The 16,485-nt window shown below is 33.9% G+C and overlaps 1 protein-coding gene across 3 annotated transcripts in view; it reads right to left on the bottom strand.

Annotated features, from left to right (window-relative positions):
- Positions 1–125: 125 nt before the first annotated feature.
- The window catches only part of LOC106054438 (vacuolar protein sorting-associated protein 18 homolog), a 36,517-nt gene continuing 20,157 nt past the window's right edge, over positions 126–16,485 (bottom strand). For all 3 annotated transcript variants that reach the window (XM_056044582.1, XM_056044583.1, XM_056044584.1), the window contains 12 exons: positions 16,354–16,447; positions 15,777–15,850; positions 13,507–13,662; positions 13,224–13,364; positions 11,531–11,662; positions 11,234–11,318; positions 10,537–10,664; positions 9,915–10,036; positions 5,114–5,231; positions 4,864–4,995; positions 2,143–2,201; positions 126–1,256 (listed from right to left, as the gene is read on the bottom strand). In XM_056044582.1, the coding sequence (XP_055900557.1) occupies positions 1,193–1,256; positions 2,143–2,201; positions 4,864–4,995; positions 5,114–5,231; positions 9,915–10,036; positions 10,537–10,664; positions 11,234–11,318; positions 11,531–11,662; positions 13,224–13,364; positions 13,507–13,662; positions 15,777–15,850; positions 16,354–16,447 (1,305 nt within the window). In that variant the 3' untranslated portion in view covers positions 126–1,192. The remainder of the gene's footprint in view (positions 1,257–2,142; positions 2,202–4,863; positions 4,996–5,113; positions 5,232–9,914; positions 10,037–10,536; positions 10,665–11,233; positions 11,319–11,530; positions 11,663–13,223; positions 13,365–13,506; positions 13,663–15,776; positions 15,851–16,353; positions 16,448–16,485) is intronic.

The raw sequence follows: 16,485 nt of genomic DNA, 5'->3' as shown, positions 1-16,485 counted from the left end.
AAGAGTGTTAAGAATAACAATGATCATTTACTTTAGTTTAAAAAATGAAAGTAATACTGTATTTTCCTCCTATACCCGACACAGAGAATAACATTGTTATATAAAAAATGGATTACAAAAAGAAATTGTGATTTGTGATTTTTTTATGTATTTAATGTAGACTATTGTTAACATTTTAAAATAATGTCATTTATAAATTTAATTTCATTAGAATTACCAAAACAAACATATTTAAATGTAAACCTAATGTAACAGTTGTACTGATGACATTAAATAATGGCATGAATTGACATTTGTTTGTTCTAATTCAACCTAGTGAGAACAATGAATTGAACTCATCAACATGACCCAACAAACAAAACAGGTTTCCACACTGACAGACACACTTCTCTCACTTAGAAATCCAAATGAACATATTGCACACAATAAGGACATGAACTATATATCACAGCAAACACATTGCCAACTAGAGAAGCTTTGAAAATATTTTTTAGCCATTCAGAACAAACGTGTCTTTTGTTAAGATCACACACTGCGACTGCCAACTTCGGTCAAAATACAATTTGTTAGACACATTTTTGCAGCACTAAAAAGGATGAATTGACAGAAAAGGAAAACAGTATGCTGCAGGGTGAGCATATTAAAAGTTTGAACATATTAAAGAACTTAAAAATGAATAGATCTCTAAAGCAAATAGAGTCTGAGAACAATTTTTACTTTTTGAAAATTGTTTTTTTTCATAGTGAATTTTTTTTTATACTATGGCATGCTCTGTGGAACTTTGTGGACTTGTGGGAGGAGGGGGGATCTGGGAGAAGGTTTCTGTGCTGCCATTTGGCATTCGGCAATTACAGCTCAGCTTGAGTTGGGATTTGAACTTGAGCCTCGTGTTAAGAGATTTATGTCACTCAGCCACACACAAAAATTGAAGTTTTGGTTTGGAATGTCAAGGTCATGTCATTATAATTTTATTTTTAAAATCCACCTTTTTGTTATCCAGTAAAATAATGTCCTAAATTACTATCTGTAGCCCATATATATCTGATACAAGTTGTGCAATGCATGAATGTATGAGCGAACTCTTACACTCTTGCTCATTACTGCCTCCTATTCTGTCAGCATTCACAAGAACATCTCCACTACATACAATTGTAGTGAAAGTTCAATAGATCCCCAGTACAAATGGAGTCAACTATTCCCACTCAGCAGCAACTGATGACCATTCATCTTCTTCAATAAATAGTTTATCCACACACCTAAAATGTATAGAAATAAAATTTTTTAAAGAATTCATAAATTAAAATGAACCAACAGGACTTTTTTGTTTGTTGACGGGATATTACAAGAGGTAGTCAGCCTAATACTCAATCTAAATAAATCCTCTTTGAACCTGAGAAACTAGTTTTTATGTTTAGAAATTCTCAGACTGAACTCTAGCACTCAAACCAAAGGTTTTATATAAGTAAACCATTTGATACTTCTGTCTCTAGCACTCAAACCACAGGTTCTATATGAGCAAATCACTTGATACTCCTGTGGCTAGCACTCAAACCACAGGTTCTATATGAGCAAATCACTTGATACTCCTGTGGCTAGCACTCAAACCACAGGTTCTATATGAGCAAATCACTTGATACTCCTGTCTCTAGCAGTCAAACCACAGGTTCTATATGAGCAAATCAATTGATACTCCTGTCTCTAGCAGTCAAACCACAGGTTCTATATGAGCAAATCACTTGATACTCCTGTCTCTAGCAGTCAAACCACAGGTTCTATATGAGCAAATCACTTAACACTTCTGTGGCTAGCACTCAAACCACAGGTTTTATATAAGTAAACCACTTGATACCTGTCTCTAGCAGAGAAAAAGTTTCAGTTTCAGTGTCTTTAAAGGAATAATGCAGAGACTATCTAGCAACATTTTGTTTATGAGCTTGGCTAACTCTTCTAGAAGATCTAGAAACAAATTTGATAAAATTCACTAGAGCATGACTGGGTAAATGTCTAGAATATCTAGTAACAAAAAAAATCCTCTATAGCGTGGCTTGGTAAGTATTTCAGAACATCATTGACACTAATTAATATTCCAATACAACCTGACCATTCAATTAAAAAAAAAATCTGAAATATTTGAGTACTAACCTTATCATAAAATCTCCACACAGAATACATTCGGAGGCAACCAATTCATCCAACTTTGTCTGGGAGAAAATAAATGAAATACACATTTCATTTTGGTCATAAAAAAAAATGTAGGATCCAGTAATTACAGTTAACTCTAGGTTAAAAAAAAAATAAAGTTAGGAAAGTAAGTATACGTTCCATTGCAAAAAATGACTTACGAGATCTGTGATAATTTAGTCATACTTGCTATTTAAAGTTTTAAATTGGGCAAAGCTAATTGTATTTATTATTTCCTTTGTAAAAGCCTGTTTCCCATGGCCCTATAGCATGTTCAGTACACTTTGGTCCAATGACTTTGTGGACATGTTGGGAAGAGGGGAAAGTCTGGTTTCCATGAACCACAGCTCCAAATAAAAATTCCCTCAGGATTTGAGCTCAGTCCCCCTCAGGTAGCCAAGTGGTTTAAGCCAGTGAACAACACATCCCACTGTTTACAGTTTCACTGATGGTCTTGTTCTTATGAACTTGAAACAACCACTTTTGGACACATCCTCGTATTAGCTTGCTAATTCATAGAAACTGTAAACTGGACATGGATTTAGAAATCTAATGATTTCCATTGAAATTTGACAGTTTGGAGAAAAAAGTAATAACTAGTTTGTCACACAGTGAAAACTCTGGTTTGACCATTATAATTTTTTAAAATAATCATCTTAATTCCTTGATGTATTCAGTTAAGAATTAAATAAATAATAGATGTTTAGGAATATGTAGAAATCATTAGCTGGACTGCTAGAATCAGTGTGACAATTTACATATGAATGTAATACTTATACAATTTAGCAATAGACAATATCAATACTATATCTTAGCAATAGACAATATCAATACTATATCTTATCTTCTTATCTTATATAATACAGACTTTACTTCAAAAAAGAAGATGATTACGTCCTACGCGTCATGCATTTAGTCATGCATATTAACCAATGACTTAAATTCTGCCAAGTCACTGGTTTTCCTGGCTAGCTCAGGCAACCCATTCCATGCTCTAATAGCACTAGGGAAGAAGGAGTATTTGTACAAATTTGTCCTAGCATATGGGACGAGGAATGTGCCTTTATCTTTGTGTCTTTCAGAGTATTTTATTAAATTTTGTTTTTGTATTTGAAGATTATGGTTCAGTGTTTTATGTATTATTGCTACTTTACTTTTGAGCCTTCTGTCCTGAAGGCTTTCTAAATTTAGTGATTTTACTAAAGGTGTTACTCTAGTCAAATGTGAATATTCGTTTGTTATGAATCGCACTGCTCTATTTTGTGTCTGTTCTAGTTTCTTAATGTTTTCTTGAGTTGAGGGGTCCCAAACAGAGGATGCATATTCTATTATTGGCCTAACCAAGGTTAAATAACATTTTAGTTTTATTTTCTTATTTGATTTATAGAAATTTCTTTTAATAAATCCTAATGCTTTGTTTGATTTTTTTGTAGTTTCATCAATATGTGGATTCCATGACAGTTTTTCATTTATTATAACACCTAGGTATTTTGCGTTTTTAGTCTGTGTTACTGGTTTGCCATGAATAAGATAAGTGGAATTAATTTGTTTTAGTTTTTTTGTTACTCTTAACAACTGACATTTTTCTGGGTGGAAAGACATGCTCCAATTTGATTCCCATTTCTGTAATTCATCTAATTCTCTTTGTAAAATATCTGTGTCTTGTGTTGTTTTTATTGTTCTATATATTATGCAATCGTCTGCAAATAATCTGACTTTTGTTCCTGAAGTAATGACAGACCAATAGTGGTAGGGTATGACAGACCAATAGTGGTGGGGTAAGACAGACCAATAGTGGTGGGGTATGACAGACCAGTAGTGGTGGGGTATGACAGACCAGTAGTGGTGGGGTAAGACAGACCAATAGTGGTAAGGTATGACAGACCAATAGTGGTGGGGTATGACAGACCAATAGTGGTGGGGTATGACAGACCAATAGTGGTAGGGTATGACAGACCAGTAGTGGTGGGGTAAGACAGTCCAATAGTGGTAGGGTATGACAGACCAGTAGTGGTGGGGTAAGACAGACCAATAGTGGTGGGGTAAGACAGACCAATAGTGGTGAGGTATGACAGACCAATAGTGGTAGGGTTATGACAGACCAATAGTGGTGAGGTAAGACAGACCAGTAGTGGTGGGGTATGACAGACCAATAGTGGTGAGGTAAGACAGACCAATAGTGGCGAGGTATGACAGACCAATAGTGGTGAGGTATGACAGACCAATAGTGGTGAGGTATGACAGACCAATAGTGGTAGGGTATGACAGACCAGTAGTGGTGGGGTAAGACAGACCAATAGTGTTGGGGTATGACAGACCAATAGTGGTGAGGTAAGACAGACCAATAGTGGTGAGGTAAGACAGACCAATAGTGTTGGGGTATGACAGACCAATAGTGGTGAGGTAAAACAGACCAATAGTGGTGAGGTAAGACAGACCAGTAGTGGTGGGGTATGACAGACTAATAGTGGTAGGGTATGACAGACTAATAGTGGTGGGGTATGACAGACCAGTAGTGGTGAGGTATGACAGACCAATAGTGGTGGGGTAAGACAGACCAATAGTGGTGAGGTATGACAGACCAACAGTGGTGGGGTATGACAAATTTAGACATTTTCATTATTCCTAATGTTTTAATTGCTGACACCAGAGTTCTACAGATCCCTTATCCCCCAAGTTTACCTTGACATCCATGTCCTTCAATCCGGTAGATGAGGACATTGTCTTATGTGATGGACCACTGTCACCTTCAGCAAGCTTTCTCTGTAGAGCTTCTACCTGACTCTTCTTGGAAGATTGAAGACTTGGTAAGACCTGGGGATGCAGACAAATACAATCTTTGTGAACAAACTGGTTTAAAATACAAAGCCTCAAGAGCCTAGTGACAATATATATAGAACTGAACAGGATGAAACTAGTTGAGTTGGCTCACCTCAGAAATCAAACAGTCCATGTGAAACTTGTGGCCACATGGAAATAAATAAAATGCCCTTGACATTAAAGGATAGCCACAGGCTGAGCATTTATCTTCAGCTTTGACAAAAGCATATCTGAGAATAAGATACAATCATGATTCAATGGCATGATAAGATATAAATGATAGTGCAAGGGTAAAGTTACACCTTATTGTGAAAATAAGATATAAATGATTGTGGCAAGGGTAATTATGGTAAAGTTACATCTTATTGTGAAAAAAGAATATAAATAATAATGCAAGAGTAAAGTTACATTGTATTGTGAAAATAAGATAGAATGAATCAATGGAAATGTCATATTTCACAGTGTGTTTCAAGAAGAACTTTGTATAATTATATCTATGTCTCCCAGTCTTACACTCTAGAAACAGATTTATGAGACCCTCCCTATCACACAGAATAATCGTGTCTAATAATTGGTACAGATAGCTTTACATTTTGTTCTTCAGGCTATATTGGAGCTTTTTCAATCCCAGACCACACTTCATTAATATCATAACTATAAGTTATAAGGTTTTACTAAATAATGTGTCACAATTATTCCACAATACATTATTTAAAATGCTTATAGTTTCAAACTAGCTTCTTTATCGTACAAGTTATATGATAGGACATTGTGCATTGATGTGTTATTTCAGAAGATTAGTCAATATCATCTATATTTGTGTTCTAAAATTATTGCTGTTCTAATTGACATTGTAAGTTTAACCCAAATTAGTTTGCAAATCAAACTAAATGAATTCATTGTATAATCTTTCCTGCCATTCAATTTAAATGAGTTATTTCTATCTGCTTTGTTAACTTATGGAATAAATACAGATTTACTAGAAAAAGCTAAAACTTAATAAGGACATTATGACTATTTCTATCATTACTTGAAAGCTTGTATCTTTTTTTTAACCTTTAATAAAATATGATCATTATTTAACTCAATCACTCTGTAATGATGCTCCCGTGTTGATTTGACCCGATCCTAGTGCGCTGATCAATGCTGGTGCTGTAAAATTATTATTTTGGTTTTATCTCCCATAAACGTTTTTAATTGCTTAAGACTTTATCTTAAGTTACCCTTTGATACATATCCAGAGTTTCTTTCTTTCAATGTGTTTTTATCCGGAAAGATGTGATTAAATAGTGGGGGCTTAAAAAGGCTTTATTTTCTTGACATTGGTATTAAAGATAGTAGAGATTTCGGATAATGAGCCAGACCTGCCTACCGTTACGCAAAATGCATATTCATTACGCAAAATCTCCCAAAAACACATAGTGTCCAGATCTATACATTGATTAGTTCTTAAAAGCAATTAGATTTAGTCTAGAAATGAAGAACGCAAGAGTGAGGGAGTGGCGGGTTGGTACCGTCAGTTGGCTGATACACCAACGTGACTTTTTTTTTTTTATAAGTTCATTAGTAGAAATTAATTATGTTGAATCCCTGATTCCCGTATTCATTTGTATAGAAAAAAATATCGAAGTGCTATCGATTCAAAACACATTGAGTGACATTGTAGATATCTAGTCTAGATCTGGATTCTAGATCTAGAATCTAGATAACTTGTTATACAGGAATAGATCTAGCTAGAGTCTAGCTAGTCATTACGTTATGTCATGATTCTCTACATTACTCTACAATCTAGATCCAATTTAGTTGTAGTATTATTTAGATTGACTAGATCTAGATCGATAACATCTACTACCACCTAGTCTAGATCTAGACTAGATTCTTAGTCTTAGTATAGAATAGATCAAGGATCACAACACATTAGATCTCTTCTTAACCAACAGACCTGGATTAGTAGTTGATTATGAAATTATCCCTGGTCTATCAGACCATGAGATCATAAAAATACACAGTCAGATAAAAGCAGTAGCCAATACAAAACCCAAAAGAAAAATCTTACTCTGGAATAAATGTAACCTAACACAACTACACCAAGCTGCACTAAACTTTCAACAAACATTCTTATTAGAAAAAGACATTAACCAACCAGTCGATGACCTCTGGAACTTCATTAGAAACCATCTTAAAAGCATAATAGAAAATCATATACCAACTAAATACACATCAAACAAAATAAATAAATGCTGGTTTAATAATAGACTAAAGAAGCTTTGTAAACAGAAGGAAAACCTCTATAGAAAATTTAAAGAAACTAATGCAGAAAGAGTTTACAAAAAGTATATAAAAATTAAACACTTAACCCAAAAAGTAAGCAGACAGCTGCAGAGTGAATACATAAACAATGTAATATCTAAAGATAACAACAAAAACCTATGGTCATACATTAAGTCTAAGAAAATGGAAACAACAGGCGTAGCGCCATTAAAAGATGAACATAACATAATACATAATGATAATGAAACTAAAGCAAACATTCTAAACAAATACTTTGCATCAGCATTCTCAGCCCCAGGAGACAAAGACATATTACTGAATTTGAACCAAGTAGACAACATAGAAGATATAGTAGTACAAGAAAATGGAATTCAAAAACTATTAGCCAACACCAAACCAAATAAAGCTTCTGGACCTGATGGTATTCCAGCTAGATTACTCAAAGAACTAAGTAATGAGCTAGCCCCAGTGTTCAAAATACTCTTTCAGGCTTCACTTAACCAGGGCAGAGTACCAAAGGACTGGAAAGAAGCTAATGTCACCCCCCTATTTAAAAAAGGAGAAAAATCTGACCCAGGGAACTACAGACCAGTATCACTTACCAGCATCACATGTAAAATCCTAGAACACATAATATGTAGCAACATCATAAACCACTTAGACAAACATAATGTCCTCACACCATACCAACATGGCTTTAGGAAATATAGATCATGTGAAACACAACTAATAGGACTAATTGATGATTTTTCAAAAGGTTTAGATAATAGTGAACAAATAGATGCTATCTTACTAGATTTTTCTAAGGCTTTTGACAAAGTTCACCACCATAGTTTGCTTAAAAAATTAAAATATTTCGGCATTAATGGTCCACTGCATCAGTGGATTAAAGACTTTCTGATAGGGAGAGAACAAACTGTAATAATAAATGGCTCTAAATCAACACCGATAACAGTAAACTCAGGTGTACCTCAAGGTACAGTCTTGGGTCCACTACTATTTTTAATTTACATAAATGATTTACCAAATTGCATTAGTTCAGGAACAAAAGTCAGATTATTTGCAGACGATTGCATAATATATAGAACAATAAAAACAACACAAGACACAGATATTTTACAAAGAGAATTAGATGAATTACAGAAATGGGAATCAAATTGGAGCATGTCTTTCCACCCAGAAAAATGTCAGTTGTTAAGAGTAACAAAAAAACTAAAACAAATTAATTCCACTTATCTTATTCATGGCAAACCAGTATCACAGACTAAAAATGCAAAATACCTAGGTGTTATAATAAATGAAAAACTATCATGGAATCCACATATTGATGAAACTACAAAAAAATCAAACAAAGCATTAGGATTTATTAAAAGAAATTTCTATAAATCAAATAAGAACATAAAACTAAAATGTTATTTAACCTTGGTTAGGCCAATAATAGAATATGCATCCTCCGTTTGGGACCCCTCAACTCAAGAAAACATTAAGAAACTGGAACAGACACAAAATAGAGCAGTGAGATTCATAACAAACGAATATTCACATTTGACTAGAGTAACACCTTTAGTAAAATCACTAAATTTAGAAAGCCTTCAGGACAGAAGGCTCAAAAGTAAAGTAGCAATCATACATAAAACACTGAACCATAATCTTCAAATACAAAAACAAAATTTAATAAAATACTCTGAAAGACACAAAGATAAAGGCACATTCCTCGTCCCATATGCTAGGACAAATTTGTACAAATACTCCTTCTTCCCTAGTGCTATTAGAGCATGGAATGGGTTGCCTGAGCTAGCCAGGAAAACCAGTGACTTGGCAGAATTTAAGTCATTGGTTAATATGCATGACTAAATGCATGACGCGTAGGACGTAATCATCTTCTTTTTTGAAGTAACGTCTGTATTATATAAAATGAAGGTAGGCCTACGAAAGTTTAGAGTAGATCTACGTTTGTAGCGGATTCACGGCATGGGTAACACTCTCGAACCCAGATCTAGACTAGATTATATTCATTATATAGATATAGATCCAGATCTAGTCTAGATATCATCTCTATTGTCGTATTGATCTAGATTGTAGATCTAATCATGACATCTAGATCTAATATTATTCATACATATATGACAAAATAGTGGATCGCGTAAGTGTTACGCATTTTGGTGCCAAAATATGCATTTTGACCATCAGCATTATACATTTGGACTTTTTTTTTTGGTAGGCAGGTCTGAAGAGCTCAAAACAATCATGTCATGTGTTTTTAAATGAGTTATATACAAAGTTTTGTGAAAAGATAAACAAATGTCATAAAATGTTATTTTTTTATTAATTAATTAATTTCTTGGGTTTAGATGAAGCTGTTACCTTGTCCACACTTTGTCTGTTTTCTTTTTTTTATTGTAGGAACATGGATGATTAGCTCAACATGTCGATTTTAGGTTTTAAATGAATATGTATATTACGTTTTATGACAATATGGATTAATGGGATAAAAAAAAATCTATTTGGTTCAAATTTGTTTTCCTCTGTTCTAGATCTTGATCTTTCATGTGTAAGTTAATATTGAAATACTTTTTTGTTTTATAAAAAATTAAATTGTGTTATGTTTTTAGACCAAACCAAAGCAACACGAGTTGTCTCACTTGTTTCTAAAGCTCTGTATTTCCTTCCTAATCTCCTCAGCACTCTGTGTGGCTTCATCCATCTCTTGTTTCAAACTGTCAATATGGCTGTTGTACTCTTGAAGGGAGGTAATGATGGCATCCTACACACATCAAACATTCAAATAATGAAATCGTAAATTTTTAAAAATATTTTAAATTTACAAAAACAATGTAGCAAGTAATTGTTGAGATATTATAAAATGTAATTTAATAATTTCTTCTACGGTAAAGAGTATTTACAGATTTTTTAGAAGATGGTGGCAGAAAAATATACATTACAATTTTTTAACAAAAATAAATATCAAAATGTATTTCCGAAGCATTATTAAATAGCCTTGATCTTTCTGCTTAGCCAAGAACTAACCAAATGTTACAATTCAATTCATAAACCTAAACTGACTAATAAACCATTACCAAACCACAAAATAATAAATAATATTTAACGCCCAGAATAAGATAGAAGATTTTAACGACACATGAAATAGATAACCTTTACATTATCTACCCTATAGATCACAAGGTCAGAGAAGGGTACTTTACTTTATTAAATTTTTATCTAACCATCATAACCTAACTGTAAAAACGAATGTGGTCACCACACCTTGAAATGGTCAATGGTCACAAAGTCAGGGAAGAAGGGCAGAATATCTTCAATTTTGAGACGGTCACATTCATGGAGGAACTCCATGGCTCGTTTGATATCTTTCTCTTCTTCTACAACATGACGAGCTGCAAGGCAACAAAAAGTCATGTGACTGTAAGCAAGCAGAGGAAACATTTCCTTTTTGTTGTCAAAATGAAAATAAATAGTTGGCTTTAAAGTTAACCATGTCAAACCTTTTTAGGAATAGAAAGAATGGTTCAAATATAAAGACTGTTTCAAAAAGTGTACAGCATTGGGACATTGATAAAACAAAATATTTCTATGACATAGTGTTAACTCTTTCTCTCCGTAATTATTTTCCTCTTTCCAATGGTGTTATTCATTTTGCATTTCACTCTCCTGTTCAGAATAAACTTCAATAACTGTTTTGTTTGTTTTCAGAAAATGTTATATTTGGTATCGAATTATAGGAGAATACATTCTCTTTTTACAAACCAAAATACATTTAGTTAAATGGGTTCCAATCAATGTTATCGTCCCTTAGGAGAGAAAGAGTTATTTATTCCAGGAACAACATGAATCAGCAGATAAGAATAAGAGCATTTGGTCAGGTGAATGTTACCAGATGCTTACTAAGAACATGCTACCATAACCTTTCCCAGTATTTATAATGTCAGGTTAGGGTCAAACCGACCTATTCGAAGCCAAAGTTTTTTCCGCATGTCTTTATCGTCTTCATCAGGTTTGTCTGCTTGTTGTTTAGCCAGTTCAACATCAACCTGAATAGTTCAATAGGAGACACAATCATATCAACATAGACACAATCTAATCAACATAGACACAATCTAATCAAGATAGACACAATCTTAACAACAACATAGACAAAATCTAAACAACATAGACAAAATCTAAACAACATAGACACAATCTAAATAACATATTTTAACTGTTTTCACTACAAACTATAAAAAAGAATGAAACAGCTACATACACACAAGGCCATGTCAACTGCCTCTTCATAAAGTCCCATCAAGGAATAAATGTGAACACAGGCTTTCTTGAGGTTGAACTCTGCACACAGCCGCAAGGCATATTTCACATCATAACAAATAGTCTCAGGGTCCTAAAAATAGATGCAATCAGGTCAATACATCACAGGCCAAAATAATGTTTCCAAATTAGCAATATTAGAATTGCATGTTTAAAAAAATGTAAATAAACTGAGAGCCTTTGTTGAGGGCAATGTCAGGGTGCCCTAGGAAATATATAATGAAGTGAGGAGAATTTCAACAAAAAATACTATGAAACTTAAAAGCATCACAATTCCTGCTTGAAAAGAAAAACTTCAGAGCTCTATAAGCTAAATGACCCAAAAGATATTCAATCTAAACAAGGTTACAAAGACAGTTTGTGTGGAAACACAAACTCAAAATCAGCCCCCGAAGTGGTCCACACAGGCAGGCTTCAATATTTTCAGAAAGAACATCTGAATGAAATTATATCAAAGACAAATGAGAGATAAGAATGGAGAAAGAAGGTTGACAGATCTTATGTAGTGCCCCAAGGGTCCAGCAGATCAAATGATAGGTGCAAGTAAATGCAAAGTTAGATGTGAACCTTGCCTAACTAGTTCCCCTTTCAGACCTTGTGGTCTATAGGGAAGATGATGTACAGTTCATCTGTTTTTGTGGCCTACGGTTAACGAGGTTGTCATATAGCCAGCACAACGACCAACCACCTTTACTTTTCCCCAACTAATGTCAGGTCTGGGTTGACTCAGAGGCGCACAAGGATTCTGAAGTTGAAAATCCCAGTCTTCACCAGGATTCAAACCCGGGACCCCCTTTCGGAAGCCAGGCGCATTACCGCTCAGCTACTGCGCCTCTCCTGGCCTAACTGACGTCTTATAATTGATGTAATTGTTTTGAAAAGACTCAACCTCTTATTTAAAAAAAAAAAAAAAAAAAAAAATTCAAGGAAATGCAGTTAACAAAATTACTATTCGTTTTAAATTAGGGCTAACTTATAATGCATACTAATTAGCTTTTTCTCTTTAAAAAACTGCTTGCATAAGTGATTTTAAAAATTATATTTTTCGCTTTCAGAAAAAAAAAAAGTAGCCGTTGCATCAGAACTTTGAATGGTCTATAATAATATTGTGATGTTGGATTTTCAATATCTTTTCTAGTTTACGACATCTAAACGGGACGGATGGAAAGACATTTCGCACAAAACTAATAGCGTCTTTTCCCCTTTCGGGGGCCGCTAAAAATGGACCAATTCTTATCAACTGTGATAAGCCTTCTGTCTTGTAGTTATTGATGCCTGTCTGACTTCGACAGATTACTCTGGAGATGTCTGAGTTTCTTGTGCGGGCATATTCAATGCGACTAACCAACAAGAACATAGACTTACACAAAGTAACAAACTTACACAAAGTAACAAGTGGAGAAGTCCAAAACCGTTAGACAATTCAGATGATGGTGTAATACTCAAAAGGCCACAGTCGAGTCTCTGTTGATAAATATGTGTTATCCCTAAGGAATCCTATCACCAACTACTTTATGTCTCAAGGTAGTTTGTAACCCAACTAAGTCATGGCGTCACTAGTCACGTTCAAAGTCATCAATTATGTTACGTCTCTATAAGTCGAAGATCATTGAAATATAAATGGCAAAAGTTACCTCCCCTTGCTGCTGTAAGTATCTCATCAGGTCCTGAGGCTGTAGTTTGGCGTATAGGGACAGCAAAAAGTTATGGATGGCCTGATCTTTGTGTTCCAGTTTCTGGATGCAGAACTCTAAATACTTGATAGCTTCACTGCCCTAAGGAGGTTGTTAAGAACTCATGTTTAGTATATAAGGATATAATTAAAATAATGCTATATTATATAATGCTAAAAAAGATGAATAGAAATGTATAAAATGTAGTGATGAAGAACATTCTCTACTTAGGGACACAACTTGCCTGATCTTTCAGTTTCTGATGGTCATATTGAACAAGGGCGGGAATAAGTCTCTTAGGGTCCAGTTGTTTCCCTTGTTTAATCCAGGCCTCCACAGTTTCTTTGGGTACATATTGCATCAACAAGGGACTGAACTTATAGAATAGCTCCATATCAGACTGAAAAAGACCACAGGGGCAAAAAGGTCTTAATAAATAAGAAGTTAGAAAACAAATATTGTCTGTTCAAAATGCATGTAAACAGAAGGTTCAGCTGCATCAAAGTGTAAAAGCACATTTGTGATGAGTGGAAACTAGTGCACTAGACATCAGTGGCAATGTCAACTGAAACAAGGTAATACAAAGCAAGCTGAGATAGTAACGGAGCGCAGTATCTTACATATTATCTGATCGAAAATATTATTTAAATTAATAAAATAGAAAATTTTGTTTTAAGCCCAGATAAGAATAACATTTGTAAGAAATTATGTGCATTTGAGGGAGATTCTGTCTAAGGCAAAAGGCAGGAATGGAGAAGGATGGTCAACAGATCTTGTGTGGTAACCCTAACTGCCTAAGGGATAGGAGTAGGTGATATGCATTACATTATTTTACCATGTCTTGTGTGGAATGAAATATTTTTTTAGAAACCAGTTACTCAACTCAATTCAAATGCTTCACACCATTCAGTTACAGAATTTAGGACATTCTTATTTAACCCACGAAGCGTCGTCGGCCGATTATATCGGCCGACATTTCGTTTCTGTGGCGTCCCGGCCGATATAATCGGCCGACTTTAGACTGCTGATTTTCTATTTCAATCCACGTTTTAAAGTGACCATTTTTAAACTTCAGATCTATTAGACATTCTTCTTCCTGTCAGATCCAAAAATAGCCCATTTCCCCATCTGTTTTTGTGTTTACATGCTGATTATTCACCGGCGAATTTTTCTTGCAATGTCCGATGCTAGCCCGGGTCCATGAGATGTTACAAAACATAAAGTTTCAAATACTTTTAGTTGTTCTTTTTTAATATTACAATTAGATTTAGATCTAGGAATAATGAGAATATTTTATATATTAGATCTAGATCTATTCATGAAGTGGCCGATGATTTATTATGTCCGTACTGTCGGTAGTCATCTAAAGTCTAGAGTTTATATCTAGACTCTAGACTCTATATCTAGACTAGAGACCGGACTGGATCTGCACCTAGACCTAGTCAAAATTTAGTGAAATTTAAGACATTTTAAGATAGATTGAAGCATATTAATGATAATATTGACTTCTTTATGCATTAAGTATTCTATTATTTCAATCTTTAAATGCTTTTAACTTAACTGAACAAAAAAAAAATGATTTTTATCTATTTTTTTTCTTCACTGTTACTTGTATTAAAAGGGTAACCAAGTCACTAAAAAAATTTTTTTTTTCAAATCTAATGGTCCATTTTTAACAAAATTATATCTATTTATAAAGGAAAATGAATGGGCTATCCAATTACATCAAAACTTTTGTTATAGCTCTAAAAATGTTTCTCACAGAGGTCAGCAAACAAGCTTTTTTGTTGATAAAAAAAATCAATCATACTAATTAGGTCAGGGTCAAGGTCAACTGATCAAATTCAGGTGTTCAATATATGATCTATAGTGTTCGCTGTCCAATTACCTTTCAGAATATATATAAAACATGGATATCAACCTTCACTTTATGGCATTTTAAGACCATTTTCTAACATGCATTAAAAATGCTAAAACTCCCCGAACGCCACAGAAAGTTTCTTAAGACGCTTCGTGGGTTAATTGATGGTGACCTAAGAAATGTTATGGTGACCTAAGAAATTTGGTTGACCTTAGAAATGTGATGTTAACCTAAGAAATGTGATGGAGAGCTAAGAAGTATTATGGTAACTTAAGAAACGTGTAAGAAATGAATTGTTACCCTCTTCCTCCGTTCCAAAATAAAAAGCCATAAAACTTGTGAAAGTTGATTTTTTTATTCAACCAAAATAATATCAAAAAAAGTTTCTAAGATTTTTACATTTATAAATTTCTAAAGTGGACCATACTAACACTGAATAGCTTTTTTTTTTTTTTTTTTTTTTTTTAGACATTATTACAAATTTTTTTTTTTAGATTTGATTACATTTTTTTTAAGGAAAACTTGAAAAGTATGTTCAATTTTTTTTCCTTTTCATTACTTTCATTATGATCAAGAAAAATGTTTTGCTTATTTAGAAATTTAAAAAGAAAGCAAACATGAACAGATAAATACAAAAAAAAAAGGTTACAGACCTGTTTGGTCAAGATATTTAGAGCATCTTTGTAATTATCATGCTGAATGTAGTGACCAATCACTCGTTCAAAGTCTGAGGAAAAGAGCAGTAAATCCATTACATTGAATGAAACAAAAAAGAAAACTTAAGTGTTATATTCAGCCAACATTGGATAAAATGAAGGCCACAAAATTTGTTTTCCTTAACAGTTCATGTGGGGGAGGAATATCTGTCTGCCTGGTCATATGGTATGCATCATGATGGTCCCCCAAGTTCAAGTCCTGCAAGCTGCTATCTGATGTCAAGCTGCGATCTCCTATCATGCTACTATCTCGTCAAGCTGCTAACTCCTATCATGCTGCAGGAGGTTTGGGCCAGGAAGTAACTCCAAACCTACATAACAAACTTTCTCATTGTCACTTTAATTATTCAATAGATTGCTGACACTGACGAATCACTTAGTGAAAGTATCAAAGTATTGGCAACATAATATTCTGATAACCATATGACCAAAAATGGTTAATTCTACATTAAATTTAAAAATCTAAAATTACTCCATACATAAAAATATTTCAATTCAGAAGCCAAAACACTACCTTTCATCAGAACTGCAAAGAAGACCAGGTTCTCAATGTCACCATGACTTGCTATGAGGTCATACACAACACTTCGATTGATACTGACACATTCCTAGAGACATTAGAAAAATTGTTCAAAGCCTTAGCAAT

The sequence above is a fragment of the Biomphalaria glabrata genome, chromosome 10 (assembly GCF_947242115.1).
Source record: "Biomphalaria glabrata chromosome 10, xgBioGlab47.1, whole genome shotgun sequence".
NCBI classification, from domain to species: domain Eukaryota; kingdom Metazoa; phylum Mollusca; class Gastropoda; family Planorbidae; genus Biomphalaria; species Biomphalaria glabrata.
This window is presented reverse-complemented; position numbering and strand designations above follow the sequence as displayed.